The 18,693-nt window shown below is 42.3% G+C and overlaps 1 protein-coding gene across 1 annotated transcript; it reads left to right on the top strand.

The window, feature by feature from the left end:
- Positions 1-2,876: 2,876 nt before the first annotated feature.
- LOC120022563 (serine/threonine-protein kinase Sgk1-like) lies at positions 2,877-18,407 on the top strand. Its single transcript, XM_038966523.1, has 9 exons — positions 2,877-2,946; positions 4,819-4,894; positions 11,280-11,355; positions 11,607-11,792; positions 11,964-12,208; positions 15,031-15,250; positions 15,588-15,743; positions 16,094-16,183; positions 16,410-18,407. Exons 1-9 carry the CDS (start codon positions 2,877-2,879, stop codon positions 16,569-16,571), a joined length of 1,281 nt encoding a protein of 426 aa, XP_038822451.1. The 3' UTR covers positions 16,572-18,407.
- Positions 18,408-18,693: the final 286 nt, after the last annotated feature.

Below are 18,693 nucleotides of genomic sequence, written 5' to 3'. Positions count from 1 at the left end.
CAGGCATTAGCTAGCGGGGGTCGCTCCACCATAGAGACAACTATCTTTCCCAGGCTTTAGCTAGCAGGGATCGCTCCACCATAGAGCCAACTATCTGTCCCAGGCTTTAGCTAGCAGGGGTCGCTCCACCATAGAGACAACTATCTGTCCCAGGCTTTAGCTAGCGGGGGTCGCTCCACCATAGAGACAACTATCTGTCCCAGGCTTTAGCTAGCAGGGGTCGCTTCACCATAGAGACAACTATCTGTCCCAGGCATTAGCTAGCGGGGATCGCTCCACCATAGAGACAACTATCTTTCCCAGGCTTTAGCTAGCAGGGATCGCTCCACCATAGAGACAACTATCTGTCCCAGGCTTTAGCTAGCAGGGGTCGCTCCACCATAGAGACAACTATCTGTCCCAGGCTTTAGCTAGCAGGGGTCGCTCCACCATAGAGCCAACGGTCTGGTCTGTCTCAGGCATTAGCTAGCAGGGGTCACTCCACCATAGAGACAACTATCTTTCCCAGGCTTTAGCTAGCAGGGGTCGCTCCACCATAGAGCCAACGGTCTGGTCTGTCTCAGGCATTAGCTAGCAGGGGTCGCTCCACCATAGAGACAACTATCTGTCCCAGGCTTTAGCTAGCAGGGGTTGCTCCACCATAGAGCCAGCTGTTTCTCCCAGGCTTTAGCTAGCAGGGGTTGCTCCACCATAGAGCCAGCTGTTTCTCCCAGGCTTTAGCTAGCAGGGGTTGCTCCACCATAGAGCCAGCTGTTTCTCCCAGGCTTTAGCTAGCATACCAGAGCAGAGGAGAGATACTGGCAGTTTTATGACACACTTATATAACATACATGGTTAGTGGACCACATCTATGGCTTCTGCTGGATAGATCCCTGGGCTTAAAGATCATCATGTCTTTCATAATATATAGTTTGTGTAATATACATTGGGCCAAGTCACCTCACAACTTCACAACCTTGACCAGCACAGTCACTTTAAGCACAGGTCCACAACTTATGTCAGGATAGGGGTTAAGGGCATTTTGTAGACATCTGTTTTCAGATGTGTTGGTGTATTATTGAATTTAATGCAAGAAGCAAGAAAAAATGCTCTAAAATGCTCACGAGTGGTTGAATCAACGTTTTTTTCACGTCATTTCAATTAAATTACGTTAAACCCAATTTGGGAGTAGATGTTGAATTGACATCTGTGCCCAGTGGGATATTGCTTGCAGAATGTAATAGAAAATAAGTTTTTATTTTTCTACCTGCATTTGAATTTTTCCTACATTGACTTTCTTCCATCCAACATATTGGATATTTGCTGATGATGCTAACAGGGAATTGGCTGCAGAAACTGAAATGTTTTAATCATGAAATGCATTTCTCTATCCTAATACAGTATAAAGGAATACTGTGCGTTGGTGAAAGTAGCCTGTATTGAGGTCATTATGGTATGAAGCTGGTAGCGGAAGTCAGTGACGGCTAGTGCTGAGCGATGATAACTTTTTAAAACATTTTTGATGTCGGTTCGGTTTCGGTTCGATTATTAATAAATAATCACGGTTTTCTATGTATATATTTTGACATTAAATGCAATATGCATTATGTGGGTTGGATGCTGTAACAACACTGAATAAAACAATTAATACAAGTCTCACGATGGTAGTGACTGCCCATTACTGTTTATCACTAATTAACCATCAGTTAATGACATTACCTTACTTTAATAAAATCTTTGTTTTATTTGTTGATTTTATTATTTCATTCCAGGTCATCATCTTTGTAGAGTTGCTGCCTATTCTGTCTGACAAAATCTATATTTTAGTAGTTATTTTATGACTTCAATAAATCAATAACATATGTATTTTCAGGATCGCGAAGCAACCCCTTTCTATCGCGCTCAATCGCTCGTTCTTAGACCGGACAGGTTTAAGCGGGAACGCAATGGATTATGGTCATTGTAGTTAATTACCGTGTTTTCTGCGCTAAACTATGTAGAATATCGGCCTGTTGGAGCCTACTTTTCTTTTTTTTTTAACCAGGCAAGTCAGTTAAAAACAAATTCTTATTTACAATGACGGCTTAGGAACAGTGGGTGAACTGCTTTATTCAGGGGCAGAACGACAGATTTTTACCTTCTCATCTCGGGATTTATAATGGGCCAGCAACCGCCCAACGCTCTAAACTCTAGGCTACCTGCCGCCCCTACATCGCACAATTAAGGCTTCATCTGATTTATATCTACAGAAACTGCACATCCAGCTGACCGAAAAAAAACGAACGAAATGGAATTCAATTATTCAAATTATTGAACCAACGTCGGTCAATGAGTTAAAAAAAAAAAAACGAAAAATAAACCGAAATTTCGGTTAATTGCTCAGCACTAGTGGGTCTATGCAGGCTACTTGTGATTATATCCATTGTCATTATAAACCGATCCGGAGTGCCAGTAATCCTATAGGTTCTGGGGAGATTATGGCCAGCAGTATCTTTCCATGAATAAAAAAAAAGATAGGATTTAGCAGTGGGGTGTTCCGCTCCACGGTACAGTCATTGCTCACCACCTATGGAGCGCAACACACCTCTCGTCATCCCTCGCCTCCTGCAGGCAAGATATGGAGCTGCGCGATCCAGTTACATCACTGACGCTGACAGTTGCTTGGTAACCAAGTGATGTCAGTGTGCCTCTCCTCCACAAACCACGTGTTCCGTACATAATAACTGGCTGCTCAGCGCACCGGGTAGGTGTTTAAGACGGATCGTTTTCGCGGGCAGGGCTCTCTCTGTACGCATGAAGTGGATAACTTGGTTCTAGGGCAACCAGCGTGTCTTCTCCATAACGGAGCTCTTTATTTCAACAGTTTTTTCCCAAGTGGATTTATATTTTTGTTCACTATGGCTGTTACCGAGGCTCCATGCGACTTGTCTTATTGTAAGATGAGGGGAATTGTGTCAGTTCTCACTGGTAGGCATTTTTTTTTTACTGTTATTCTGAGTTCAATGTTTTGATTTAGGTTCTAGGCTTGCATTGTGCTGTTGAATGGAATTATGCATCGGTATGCTTTGGATCGAGAGTTTTTGATGAATAGTCTATTGGTGTATATTCTTTCGAGGGTTGTTATTGTAGCCTACCGCATACACGAGACAATGCCTTCGATCTAAAACTTGCTTAACTGGCAATGGGAGTGCATGCACCAAATTAAACATTGAATTGCGCACATATCTCAATTGATAATAAGCTGTCCCTATATATGGTTCACTTGTAGCACTATTTAGGCCTATGTTGATATAGGATTTGAGCGATATATTTCACTATGCGACGCGGCGGTCGCCTAAAGGGGTAGGCTATACACAGTAATATTGTGTTGCGTAACGATAAGATTATGCAAATAATGCGTTATAACGGAATCTTTTCCAGCATCATTTTGCAGCTCCGAAAAAAGACATGATAATTTTGCACAGTTTTAGTCTGGCTAGATATTTATGTTGACCTGTGTGACGAAATGTAGGCTATGGTTTCCCAGGTATCATTGTCCCAGTTTTGCAATGGTATAGCCTATAGGTACACTAGATATACAAAAGTATGTGGACACCCTTTCAAATGAGTGGATTTGGCTATTTCACCGTTGTTGACAGGTGTAGAAAATCGAGCACACAGCCATGCAATCTCCACAGACAAACATTGCCAGTAGACTTAGTGACTTTCAACGTGGCACTGTCATAGGATGCCACCATTCCAACAAGTCAGTTCATCAAATTTCTGCCCTGCTAAAGCTGCGCGGTCAACTGTAAGTGCTGTTATTGTGAAGTGGAAACATTTAGGAGCAACAACGGCTCAGCCGCGAAGTGGTAGGCCACACAAGCTCACAGAATGGGACCGCAGATTGCTGAAGCGCGTAGCGTGTAAAAACTGTCTGTCCTCGGTTGCAACACTCACTACCGAGTTCCAAACTGCCTCTGGAAGCAACGTCAGCACAATAACTGTTCGTCGGGAACTTCATGAAATGGGTTTCCATGGCCGAGCAGCCACACACAAGCCTAAGATCACCATGTGCAATGCCAAGCGTTGGCTGGAGTGATGTAAAGCTTGCCGACATTGGACTCTGGAGCAGTGGAAATGCATTCTCTTGAGTGATGAATCACGCTTTACCATCTGGCAGTCCGACCGACGAATCTGGGTTTGGCGGATACCAGGAGAACGCTACCTGCCCCAATGCATAGTGCCAACTGTGAAGTTAGGTGGAGGAGGGATACTGGTCTGGGGCTGTTTTTCATGGTTCGGGCCCCTTAGTTCCAGTGAAGGGAAATCTTAACGCTACATCATGCAATGACATTCTAGACAGTTCTGTGCTTCCAACTTTGTGGCAACAGTTTGGGGAAGACCCTTTCCTGTTTCAGCATGACAATTCCCCCGTGTACAAAGTGAGGTCCATACAGAAATGGTTTGTTGAGATTGGTGTGGAGGAACTTGACTGGCCTGCACAAAGCCCTGACCTCAACCCCACCTTTGGGATGAATTGGAACACCGACTGCGAGCCAAGCATAATCGCCCAACATCAGTGCCCAACCTCACTAATGCTCATGGCTGAATGGAAGCAAGTCCCCGCAGCAATGTTCCAACATCTAGTGGAAAACCTTCCCAGAAGAGTGGTGGCTGTTATAGCAGCAAAGGGGGGACCAACTCCATATTAATGCTCATGATTTTGGAATGAGATGTTCGACAAGCAGGTGTCCACATACACATGTAGTGTATATTGAAATGCAATGTTCAATCTGATCAGTGACGTTGTATTCTCTGGGCACCCAGCTGAAGTAAATGCCTCTTTTTGTATTGCAGCTTTTATCAAGGAGAGGAAAATGGGTCTGAATGACTTAATCTCGAAGCTGGTGTCAAACCCACATACCTGTCATCAGTAAGTATTATGTGGCACACTTGTATGTCCAAAAATTAGATGTTTGGATATTATATAGGCCAACTTCCATCGCAACATGACAATAATATGACAAAAAACTTTTTGGGAAAATATAAATATTTATCAAATAGTCAATATCTGCACTGCATTACATTAGGCCTCTCTGTGTGTCAGTTCCTCCACTTCCCACACCATTACATTAGGCCTCTCTGTGCGTCAGTTCCTCCACTTCCCACTGCATTACATTAGGCCTCTCTGTGCGTCAGTTCATCCACTTCCCACACCATTACATTAGGCCTCTCTGTGCGTCAGTTCATCCACTTCCCACTGCATTACATTAGGCCTCTCTGTGTGTCAGTTCTTCCACTTCCCACTGCATTACATTAGGCCTCTCTGTGCGTCAGTTCATCCACTTCCCACTGCATTACATTAGGCCTCTCTGTGCGTCAGTTCCTCCACTTCCCACACCATTACATTAGGCCTCTCTGTGTGTCAGTTCATCCACTTCCCACTGCATTACATTAGGCCTCTCTGTGCGTCAGTTCATTCACTTCCCACTGCATTACATTAGGCCTCTCTGTGCGTCAGTTCCTCCACTTCCCACAGCATTACATTAGGCCAATGTGTTTATTTATAATTGTATAGGTTTACCCACAGGTTAGTCAGTGTACTGTACATTTCCAATCCAATAAGCCTCACGTGACATAACTATCATGAATGTTCTGGCCGTGCGTTCTAAATCAAAGCAGTAATCTGGGGCCAAGCAGGCAAAGCCAGCGTAAGAATAGTTATTCCATGTCAAGTGTGTTCCTGCCATGGCCTCTCCGCTGCCTAAGCACCTTTTCTGCAAATCCCCAGTGTCCCCTAGACGGGGATGCTGGCTAATACAATTAAGCACTCACCACATAATATGGTTTGTTCTCAACAGCCTGGCAAGCGGCCAGGTGGGGGTCTGGCTCAGTGGAAAATTCCCAAGCACCTTGTCTACCCTCTTCAGTCGCTCTCAAGAACCCAAGTGGGGTATACCCAGCTTACAGCCGACCCCTCTTAGGATTCTCAGCTGATGGTACTGATAACAGCTGGCTCCCTCATGAACTACTACAATCACGACGTTCTGTTTAATCCCAACGTTCTGTGTAAACACAAATAAGCCTCAGTTGCGATACGGTTTTGGAAACCTTTGTAAATTAACTTTTATATAAGCAAAAAATAATCTTTCAAATAGAAAAGATACACTTACTGTGTGCAGTTGAGCAAAGTTGCACCCGGCTGTTTTCACCCGTTTCCTCGGCTACAACACATTTTCTCACCTTGCGCTCGGAATTCCATTGGACCATTCTATTCCACATTTCCTGTGTTTCTCAAAATACAGCCGGGTGCAATTTTCCTAAACTGTGTACAAGTAAGTCTATATTTTGTATTAGAAAAATGTGTTCTCGCCTATATGAAAGTTACATTCGCGTGCGTGGCATATTTGCGTTTAGACAAAGCATTAGGGCTGTGTCAGAGTGTCTGTGAAATCCCCTCAGGCAGCAGACAGCTTTGTGAATAGATAATATAACATGAAATGTTAGTCTGTTACCGTCTATTTGAATGGGTTACCCTCTCCAGATGCTAGATGCTTACAGCAGTCTGAATCTGGGCTGTTCATGCTATAGACAAGTCTGATCCATGGGAAGCAGATGAAATGACACACAGAGAGGCTTAATGTTTGCAAACTTGTCAAAAAGATATCCAGGACTATTTGATACATATTTATACTTTCACTGCTGTTTTTTCGTCATATTATTGTCATGTTGCAATGGAAGTTGATAGGCCTGCAGGTAGCCTAGCTGTAAAGAGCATTGGGCCAGTAACCGAACGGTCACAATCCCAGAGCCGACTTTGTAAACAATCTGCTGATGTACCTTTGAGCAAGACACTTAACCCTAATTGCTTCTGTAATCGCTCTGGATAAGAGCAACTGCTAAAATACTAAAATGTGCATGCTGTATTTAGTGGGTCAACAGCTACTTCATTATCTCTGTTAGAAAAGATACCCTTATTGTCTATGAGGAGTTAGAGGAGTTCTATGAGGAGTTAGAGACCCTTATTGTCTATGAGGAGTTAGAAGAGACCCTTATTGTCTATGAGGAGTTAGAGACCCTTATTGTCTATGAGGAGTTAGTAGAGACCCTTATTGTCTATGAGGAGTTAGTAGAGACCCTTATTGTCTCTATGAGGAGTTAGTAGAGACCCTTATTGTCTATGAGGAGTTAGTAGAGACCCTTATTGTCTCTATGAGGAGTTAGTAGAGACCCTTATTGTCTATCAGGAGTTAGTAGAGACCCTTATTGTCTATGAGGAGTTAGTAGAGACCCTTATTGTCTCTATGAGGAGTTAGTAGAGACCCTTATTGTCTATGAGGAGTTAGTAGAGACCCTTATTGTCTATGAGGAGTTAGTAGAGACCCTTATTGTCTATGATGAGTTAGTAGAGACCCCTATTGTCTCTATGAGGAGTTAGTAGAGACCCTTATTGTCTATGAGGAGTTAGTAGAGACCCTTATTGTCTATGAGGAGTTAGTAGATACCCTTATTGTCTATGAGGAGTTAGTAGAGACCCTTATTGTCTATGAGGAGTTAGTAGAGACCCTTATTGTCTATGAGGAGTTAGAGACCCTTATTGTCTATGAGGAGTTAGTAGAGACCCTTATTGTCTCTATGAGGACTTAGTAGAGACCCTTATTGTCTATGAGGAGTTAGTAGAGACCCTTATTGTCTATGAGGAGTTAGTAGAGACCCTTATTGTCTATGAGGAGTTAGTAGAGACCCCTATTGTCTCTATGAGGAGTTAGTAGAGACCCTTATTGTCTATGAGGAGTTAGTAGAGACCCTTATTGTCTATGAGGAGTTAGAGACCCTTATTGTCTATGAGGAGTTAGTAGAGACCCTTATTGTCTCTATGAGGAGTTAGTAGAGACCCTTATTGTCTATGAGGAGTTAGTAGAGACCCTTATTGTCTATGAGGAGTTAGTAGAGACCCTTATTGTCTATGAGGAGTTAGAGACCCTTATTGTCTATGAGGAGTTAGTAGAGACCCTTATTGTCTATGAGGAGTTAGTAGAGACCCTTATTGTCTATGAGGAGTTAGTAGAGACCCTTATTGTCTATGAGAAGTTAGTCGAGACCCTTATTGTCTATGAGGAGTTAGTAGAGACCCTTATTGTCTCTTTGAGGAGTTAGTAGAGACCCTTATTGTCTATGAGGAGTTAGTAGAGACCCTTATTGTCTATGATGAGTTAGTAGAGACCCCTATTGTCTCTATGAGGAGTTAGTAGAGACCCTTATTGTCTATGAGGAGTTAGTAGAGACCCTTATTGTCTATGAGGAGTTAGTAGATACCCTTATTGTCTATGAGGAGTTAGTAGAGACCCTTATTGTCTATGAGGAGTTAGTAGAGACCCTTATTGTCTATGAGGAGTTAGAGACCCTTATTGTCTATGAGGAGTTAGTAGAGACCCTTATTGTCTCTATGAGGAGTTAGTAGAGACCCTTATTGTCTATGAGGAGTTAGTAGAGACCCTTATTGTCTATGAGGAGTTAGTAAAGACCCTTATTGTCTCTATGAGGAGTTAGTAGAGACCCCTATTGTCTATGAGGAGTTAGTAGAGACCCTTATTGTCTCTATGAGGACTTAGTAGAGACCCTTATTGTCTATGAGGAGTTAGTAGAGACCCTTATTGTCTATGAGGAGTTAGTAGAGACCCTTATTGTCTATGAGGAGTTAGTAGAGACCCCTATTGTCTCTGAGGAGTTAGTAGAGACCCTTATTGTCTATGAGGAGTTAGTAGAGACCCTTATTGTCTATGAGGAGTTAGAGACCCTTATTGTCTATGAGGAGTTAGTAGAGACCCTTATTGTCTCTATGAGGAGTTAGTAGAGACCCTTATTGTCTATGAGGAGTTAGTAGAGACCCTTATTGTCTATGAGGAGTTAGTAGAGACCCTTATTGTCTATGAGGAGTTAGAGACCCTTATTGTCTATGAGGAGTTAGTAGAGACCCTTATTGTCTATGAGAAGTTATTAGAGACCGTTATTGTCTATGAGGAGTTAGTAGAGACCCTTATTGTCTATGAGAAGTTAGTCGAGACCCTTATTGTCTATGAGGAGTTAGTAGAGACCCTTATTGTCTCTTTGAGGAGTTAGTAGAGACCCTTTTTGTCTATGAGGAGTTAGAGACCCTTATTGTCTATGAGGAGTTAGTAGAGACCCTTATTGTCTATGAGGAGTTAGAAGAGACCCTTATTGTCTATGAGGAGTTAGTAGAGACCCTTATTGTCTATGAGGAGTTAGAGACCCTTATTGTCTATGAGGAGTTAGTAGAGACCCTTATTGTCTATGAGGAGTTAGTAGAGACCCTTTTTGTCTATGAGGAGTTAGAGACCCTTATTGTCTATGAGGAGTTAGAGACCCTTATTGTCTATGAGGAGTTAGTAAAGACCCTTATTGTCTATGAGGAGTTAGAGACCCTTATTGTCTATGAGGAGTTAGTCGAGACCCTTATTGTCTCTATGAGGAGTTAGTAGATACCCTTATTGTCTCTATGAGGAGTTAGTAGATACCCTTATTGTCTATGAGGAGTTAGTAGAGACCCTTATTGTCTCTATGAGGAGTTAGTAGAGACCCGTATTGTCTCTGAGGAGTTAGTAGAGACCCTTATTGTCTATGAGGAGTTAGTAGAGACCCTTATTGTCTATGAGGAGTTAGTAGACACCCTTATTGTCTCTATGAGGAGTTAGTAGAGACCCTTATTGTCTATGAGGAGTTAGTAGAGACCCTTATTGTCTCTATGAGGAGTTAGTAGAGACCCTTATTGTCTATGAGGAGTTAGTAGAGACCCTTATTGTCTCTATGAGGAGTTAGTAGAGACCCTTATTGTCTATGAGGAGTTAGTAGAGACCCTTATTGTCTATGAGAAGTTAGTAAAGACCCTTATTGTCTATGAGGAGTTAGTAGAGACCCTTATTGTCTCTTTGAGGAGTTAGTAGAGACCCTTTTTGTCTATGAGGAGTTAGAGACCCTTATTGTCTATGAGGAGTTAGTAGAGACCCTTATTGTCTATGAGGAGTTAGAAGAGACCCTTATTGTCTATGAGGAGTTAGTAGAGACCCTTATTGTCTATGAGAAGTTAGTAAAGACCCTTATTGTCTATGAGGAGTTAGTAGAGACCCTTATTGTCTATGAGGAGTTAGTAGAGACCCTTATTGTCTATGATGAGTTAGTGGAGACCCTTATTGTCTATGAGGAGTTAGTAGAGACCCTTATTGTCTCTATGAGGAGTTAGTAGAGACCCTTTTTGTCTCTATGAGGAGTTAGTAGAGACCCTTTTTGTCTATGAGGAGTTAGTAAAGACCCTTATTGTCTATGAGGAGTTAGTAAAGACCCTTATTGTCTATGAGGAGTTAGTAGAGACCCTTATTGTCTATGAGGAGTTAGTAGAGACCCTTATTGTCTATGAGGAGTTAGTGGAGACCCTTATTGTCTATGAGGAGTTAGAGACCCTTATTGTCTATCAGGAGTTAGTAGAGACCCTTATTGTCTATGAGGAGTTAGTAGAGACCCTTATTGTCTATCAGGAGTTAGTAGAGACCCTTATTGTCTATGAGGAGTTAGTAGAGACCCTTATTGTCTATGAGGAGTTAGTAGAGACCCTTATTGTCTATGAGGAGTTAGTAGAGACCCTTATTGTCTATGAGGAGTTAGTGGAGACCCTTATTGTCTATGAGGAGTTAGTAGAGACCCTTATTGTCTATGAGGAGTTAGTAGAGACCCTTATTGTCTATGAGGAGTTAGTAGAGACCCTTATTGTCTCTATGAGGAGTTAGTAGAGACCCTTATTGTCTATGAGGAGTTAGTAGAGACCCTTATTGTCTATGAGGAGTTAGTAGAGACCCTTATTGTCTATGAGGAGTTAGTGGAGACCCTTATTGTCTATGAGGAGTTAGTGGAGACCCTTATTGTCTCTATGAGTTAGTAAAGACCCTTATTGAAAGGCTTAGCTTGCTTGTCCTTATTGGTCAGATGAACTTAAATGACAGATAGAACCTTCTCTATTTGCTAATTGTAATCACTGTAAAACTCAGCCTTGTTCACCTGAAATACCAACAGTCACAGGCATCGCAATGTCCAGCTTCCAAAGTGGGTACCAATCATAGTAATTGAAATACTGGCTTTCAATGCCAAGCCAAGTATTACTATTATAATTTATACACTCTAGAAAATCTCATGTCATCCCTAAAAGTTGCAAATGAATGTATCAGTCAAAATAACGTCAGAGAATCATCAGTGGCGAAGGATTCCATTTTAACGTCCTAAAGTTAACATTCTCTCTGTTCGTTCCTCAGCTCTGAAGTTGACTTCCTCAAGATCGATGAGAACCAGAATGAAGAGCTGGATGATGATGATGAACTTCTGAATCCGGTGAGCACAACACTTGGCTTGGCCTTTGGGGCAGACAGAAAGAGTTCCACCCAAATGGCACCATATGCCCCCCATAGTGCACTGCTTTTGACCACAGCTCATAGGGTTCAGGTCAAAAGTAGTGCACTATATAGGGAGTAGGGTGCCATTTAGGACATATACTGTAAGATTCACATGGGTGTGAATAGATCATTTAATCCAGAGCCAAGATGGTTGTTCTTACCTCTCTCCTCTCCGTTCCTTTTTCCCAGATGTGCCTGACGTTCCCCAGAAGCTCTCTAGCTGAGGAGTTGGCGATCAAACCAAGTGATTTTGACTACTTGAAAATCATTGGCAAAGGGAGCTTTGGGAAAGTCCTGCTGGCTCGTCACCGGGACAGCAACGAGTATTACGCCGTCAAGGTTCTACAGAAGAAAATCATCTTGAAGAAGAAAGAGGTGAATCTTTACTGGTCTTCGCTATTAAAACACACAATCAGTACTTCAAGCAAACTGCAATAGCCACAAATACATACAACCACTCAGCTGCTTGCTCAGTTGGCCTGAGGTGTCTTTTGGACTACTGTCATCGTGAATGGTATGCTCTCTTCCTCCTCCTCCCTCATCCAGCAAAAGCATATCATGGCGGAACGAAGTGTCCTGATGAAGAATATCAAACATCCTTTCCTGGTGGGGCTTCACTATTCCTTCCAGACTACTGACAAACTCTACTTTGTCCTCGACTACGTGAATGGAGGAGAGTTGTTCTACCATCTACAGAGAGAGAGGGTGTTCCTAGAACCCAGAGCCAGGTTCTACGCTGCAGAGATCGCCAGTGCTCTGGGATACCTCCACTCCTTGCATATTGTTTACAGGTACAAACTAAGATCCTATCCTACACCACCCCTGGTGGTGGCCATATGTAATAGCACATGGCCGGGAAAATACCACTCATAGTATGTAGTCTGGTTTTTGCCATAAAAGAGGGTTCCCAAGAGGATTCCCAGGACCGAGTTTGGGAAACCATGGTCTAGGTCTAGTGAATAAGGACCAGTGGCGTAGTGGAAGGTAAACACCGTTTACCCACTTTTATTTTTTTATTTTGCTTGAGCGTTTACTCACCTTTTGTGCAAAAATGCATCGAAAGTATAGAAAGCGTTACTTTACTCACCACGAACGGCGATCATCGTTTACCCACCTTTTTTTTTAAACCATTACATCACTAACCACGTTTCCCATCCACATTTTTTATTTGAGTAAAGTCCTTCTGTATAAAAAATGAAATAAATAAAAACATTTTTATCAGGACAGCAGATGTGACGGAAACAAGAAGTTTCGGTACAATTTAATAAATGCCGAAAGATCATTTCGACATGGTGGGATCTTTTTGTGTCTGTAAAATGAATTATGCGAGAAATGGATGTGGAAACGCCTTAATGCGCAAATATTGATATAACATGCATCATATCGACATGGTGTGTGGTCCTAGTTCCACTACGTCCGGGAAACCATGCCGTTTATTAGGCTAGATTAAATAAATTGAGATGAACTTCACCAGGTGAAAGTGCACGGTGATCTTGATGCTCCTTTCCAATACATATCGAGGGAATTATTCTGGTAACATGATGATCGATGCTTTGCTGCTGTTTGACAAATATTTTCAGTCTTATCCAGTGCTTAATTTGTAAAATCGGGAAGAGTCGGAACAAAAAGGGAGCGGGAGAGGGGGGTGGCCTAGGAAACGGAGGTACCGGAACGCATGAGAAGAAAAACAAATCACCTTTATAATAAGTAATTTAATGCTTATCATCACATTTGCGTAGTGACATAGAGCAGTAGAGAAGAGACACTTACACAAGTTGCACACATGGGACATTTTTGTCCTTTTATAAACGCATTTCATGCAATTCTACGTCATTTTACATGACGAGATTTAGGAGTAATCTTTTTTTTAATGCCGCATTCAAAACTGGGAACTGGGAGCTGGGAAATAGCCGACTTCCGAGCGTTCCAGACAACTGGGAAATCGGGAGAAAAAAAATGTGCTCCGCATTGGAAATTTGGTTTTGAACTGTCATCCAACTCGGAATTCCTAGTGGGGAACTCTGACCTCTATCTAGAGCTCCGACTTTCCGACCTGAAGATCACTGACGTCATGATTCGACCTCGTATCCATAATACAACACACTTGGTCGAATTGAGTGGCTACTTTGACACTGACAAACTGAGATCAATGAAAACTACCTTGTCTTGAATCCATCAATAGCCTAGGCGTGTGCAGACTTATTTTATGCTACAGTATGAGGAAATTATAGTCCTAAAAATGCTTTCCAGTTTTACTGACACACCCAATGATGAGCATGCAGCTTGCTGGTGATGGCGTTATGCGCTCGTGCCAAAGCCTCTCTCTCGTTTTAATTTGTAAAACAATATTTGGATGTTGATTAAGTATTTTGGTATCCTACAGCTGACAGATCTGCCGCGCGTTCCTGACTGTATGACATGCCTTGTTATTGGGCTATACTCCACAGCTAGGCTATTTTTAAAATAAGCTATTTATCCTCTGTGGTAACATGTTTGGCTTTCCTTTGGTGTTGTAGGATATTCTGAATTATTTCATTTCTTTCTGAACAGACAGCAGCAATTCTGGCACTTTGGAAAATGTATTTCAATTCATCAGGCGTGTTGTAGCTCGTCCAGAACCCTTGCGCGGATATATAAGAAAATACATTATGAAGCGTGTGGAGAATTAACGAAGACACAACTCGAATGAACATTGATTGCGTTTATTATAACTTTTACATTGCAAAAAAGTTACAAATTTTCATCCCACAACAGGTACCGCATCCGGTCAAATAAATTCCGGAACGAAACAGTCCAAAACGGAGAGGTGCCGGATTCTATTCCGGCAGGATCTGGCTAAAATGAAGCAATGCTCTTATCCATAATAATCATGTAGACTCACCTACCTGAACTGTATCTATGCCAGCTGTTGGCTAGAGCATAGTGCCAAGAGTAGACACATTTTGTCAGCGATTGTGTGCAGATATGTAGCGGAGTCAAGCGCAGGACACAGGTGTTGAGCAACACAACGGAGTTTACTCAAAATACCACATAGGAATAATAACAAACATACTAGCACATAACGACACAAACAATCACGGACAGAACAGAACTGTATGCCAGAGGGTTAAATAGGGAACATGATAGGGGGATTGAAACCAGGTGTGTGTAATACAGACAAAACAAAACGAAACTGAAACATGGATCGGTGGTGACTAGAAAGCCGGTGACGTCGACCGCCGAACACCACCCGAACAAGGAGAAGGGCCGACTTCGGCGGAAGTCGTGACACATTTGCTATTTAACGATACACTGATCTTTAGATTTCTATTCAGTACATGAAAACTTAAGTGGAAAAAGTACATTATGTGTGCACTACGTCATCACGCACTGATTTTTATCTGCATCGATTCTGTTTGGTGGGAACACCGCTGGTGGGAGAATGCACATATTTTCTTTTTGAAGATTGGAGAATATTCACGTGAAAATCTGTCTCCAATTGGATGGAAACCTAGCTAGTGATAAAACGACTGAATCCTAAGGGATACTAGGAAATTAATGTGACAAGAAAAATAAATGTTGTATTTATCTGGGTGCCTGTTTCATAACCCTCTCCCTCTCTTCCCCATCACAGAGATCTGAAGCCTGAGAATATCCTGCTAGCCTCTACGGGACACATTGTCCTGACAGACTTTGGCCTCTGCAAAGAGGGCCTGGCACCCACTGGAACCACCACAACCTTCTGTGGAACGCCAGAGTACTTGGCCCCCGAGGTGCTGCAGAAGCAGGCGTACGACCGCACAGTGGACTGGTGGTGCCTGGGATCGGTGCTGTACGAGATGCTCTACGGACTGGTGAGTCATCCATATGCTTTTTTCCAGCTTTTTTTCGTCATCTTTCAGTTTTCACAATGCATCTAAATGTGTTATTCAATAATGGATACATCCCAAATGGCACCCTATTCCCTATGTAGTGCACTTCTCTTGACTAGAGCCATATGGACCCTGGTCAAAAGTAGGGCACTATAAAGGGAATAGGGTGCCATTTGGGATACATACTTTGACACTATGTCAGTTCAATATAGAGAATGTAATTATAAATCACAAGTACACTGACAATCATGGTGCCTGGTGTGTTAGGAGTTTGACTAAGTAGCATGTACACATGTTTGCTCTTGGTCTCCCTCCATAGCCACCCTTCTACAGTCGTAACACAGCAGAGATGTACGACAACATCCTGAACAAGCCTCTGATACTGAAGCCCAACGTGTCCAACTCAGGCAGGGAACTGTTGGAGGGGCTCCTGCAAAAGGACCGCACCAAGAGGCTGGGAGTGAAAGATGATTTTGTAAGTATATATATATATATATATATATATATATATATATATAATATCACAGGAGGTTGGTGCCACCTTAATTGGGGAGGACCGGCTCGTGGTAATTGCTGTAATGGCTGGAGCGAAATAGGTGGAATGGTATCAAATACATCAAACACATGGTTTCCATGGTTTCATGACATTCCATTTGCTCCGTTCCAGACATTATTATGAGCCTGCTTCCCCTCAGCAGCCTAATATAGAATCAATGTACTATACAAGACATAAAACAATACTAGCAAGGTGTCAGTAAGGTTGTTCTGTACGAGTACTACTGTACTGTACCAGTGGGTTGATGTAGTGTTTCTATTTACCTGTAGATGGAGCTGAAGTGCCACACCTTCTTCTCACCCATCAACTGGGATGACCTGATGGCCAGGAAGATCACACCACCCTACATTCCCTCTGTGGTACGTACATTTATCAGAAGACTTTATACTGTAGATAGGGAAACTCCCTTTAGCCCACACCTCCCCCAATCCAATGCTTTTCGTTTGTGGGAAGTAGTGAACAAGTGCACACTTCAGGAGAAAGGAGACATTGACAATTACCTTATAATGTGTGAAATGTGAATTTGATGATTTGTGTTTCGGAGCCCGTCTCTAATACACTACTCTGGTTGGTTGGCTTTCACAGAGCGGGCCCACGGATCTCAGGCACTTTGACCCAGAGTTCACCCACCTCCCTGTGACCTCGTCGCTGTGCAACACGGACGGTCTGCTGGTGACCAGTAGCATCAAGGAGGCAGCTGGAGCCTTCCCAGGCTTCTCCTATGGACCCACTGACGGCTTCATGTGAGGGACTCCTCTATCCTCATCACCTCTATTGATGATGAGAGGGGGATGGGAACAAATAGAGACACAGGCAGAGACATGCACCATGTACTGTATGAGTGGTGTGGGAGGTGTTCATGGTCTGTTAAGAAGGCTCCTGAACATGCCTGAGAGGAAAACAAGGGGGGTCTAGAACTCCAGATCTCCTGGGATTGTTGCATGTACATCGCATGGGACTCCAATCTTCAATACCAATGACCCTACTTACCTGATGCAAAGTGTGCCAAGGTGGGATGTTGTTTTGTACTACAGGGAGAAAGGACGTTTCTCTCTAATCGCTGTGGACCACGACCACTGTCGGAAAGAAGAGTGAAGTGGCTGAAGTTTCACGGCAGCGGAAACCCGAGAGCAGTACTGCGCCGACGCGGCTAGGCTACATCAAACACAGACTGTAGAGGGCCCTGCCTTCCTGATCATTCTGTATATATATATTGATGACTTACATGTCACAATGCATTTGTTGTCAATTGTTATGTGAATGCTGGATTGCACTTGAGGCATTGAGGGTGATTGCATTGTTTAAGCATCCACTCTGTCTCATGTTGAGCTGCATATCTGTTCCCCCCTTAAAATCATACTATTGATCTGTTCACCCTCAAAATCATACTATTAATCTGTTCACCCTCAAAATCATACTATTGATCTGTTCACCCTCAAAATCATACTATTGATCTGTTCACCCTCAAAATCATTCTATTGATCTGTTCACCCTCAAAATCATTCTATTGATCTGTTCACCCTCAAAATCATACTATTAATCTGTTCACCCTCAAAATCATACTATTGATCTGTTCACCCTCAAAATCATACTATTGATCTGTTCACCCTCAAAATCATTCTATTGATCTGTTCACCCTCAAAATAAATTAGCTAAACAAGTAGGAAAACACCAGAAATGATCAACATGAAATACGTTTCAAATAAGGTAGCGTCGTACCATCTGAACTTAATTCTACTGGTCACCACATTTTCTCCACATGCAGAAAATGTTGGAGCCAAAAAATTACAATGTATAGAAAGCAGACACAAAATATTGTATTTTACAAGAAATCTGCAATATAATTTAATGTTATATTAACTGTATCTGACCAAAACAATCCATTTGCGTTTCCATTTCCAGGTACTGTTCATCTTACGACTATATTTCAGTCCCGAGTAATTACAAAGTAGTCTTTTAAAAACAAACTTTTTCACTTAACTCCTTAAAACAGAAAGCAAATATAAATATATTACCAAGCTCTAAATATGTAAAACTATTTATACATCTAAACAGAAATGTACTCCCTAAGTGGGGAAAAATTTATTTTCTAACCTTTGTTCTTCTAATGCCTGCACTTTTACACATTTACCCACCTAAGACTGTGTTGACAAGCTGTTTGTAGACTTAATATATTTTTGTCATAAATACAGAAGATGGGGTAATCAATATTAGGTCTTCTGCTGTAATAGCACATATCAATCATTGTTATTCTTGTGAGTGAAAGTGATTGCTGTTTTGCTGGCAAAACACTAGAGAATCCATTAGATTGTTATGTATAACCATTTGTGTCGTGTACAGAACTCCAGCTAGATTGATAGAAAGGTACTGTGAATGGTTTTCATTTTGTAAAGTGTGCCTGTCTGTCTCAGTCGTGTTAGGATAGGAAGTCCTGGTCCATATGTATGTGTGTGTGGTATCTATTTCTTCCCTGTTATCCTCATGGTATAGAGCAGTGTTTCCCAAACTCAGTCCTGAGCCCCCCCCACCCCGGTGCACGTTTTGGTTTTTGCGTTAGAACTACACAGCTGAGTTAAAATAACCAACTCATCAAGCTTTGATTATTTGAATCCGCTGTGTAGTGCTAGGGCAAAAACCAAAGCGTGCACCCCGATGGGGGGGCAGGACTGAGTTTGGGAAACACTGCTCTAGACAACAACCTGATAAGTTGTGCCGCTGCAATGATGAGAGAAATTACTCTTTGTAGATAGTGCTACAGCCATTCATTTACTGATGGCCATGAATAGTGTAATAAACATCACAGGCTTTCTCCATGTATATGTCATGACACATAATGTACTGTATGTTTAAAGACCAGAGGACAAAATTC

This window comes from Salvelinus namaycush, chromosome 27 (assembly GCF_016432855.1).
Source record: "Salvelinus namaycush isolate Seneca chromosome 27, SaNama_1.0, whole genome shotgun sequence".
Taxonomy (NCBI): Eukaryota; Metazoa; Chordata; class Actinopteri; order Salmoniformes; family Salmonidae; genus Salvelinus; species Salvelinus namaycush.
This window is presented reverse-complemented; position numbering and strand designations above follow the sequence as displayed.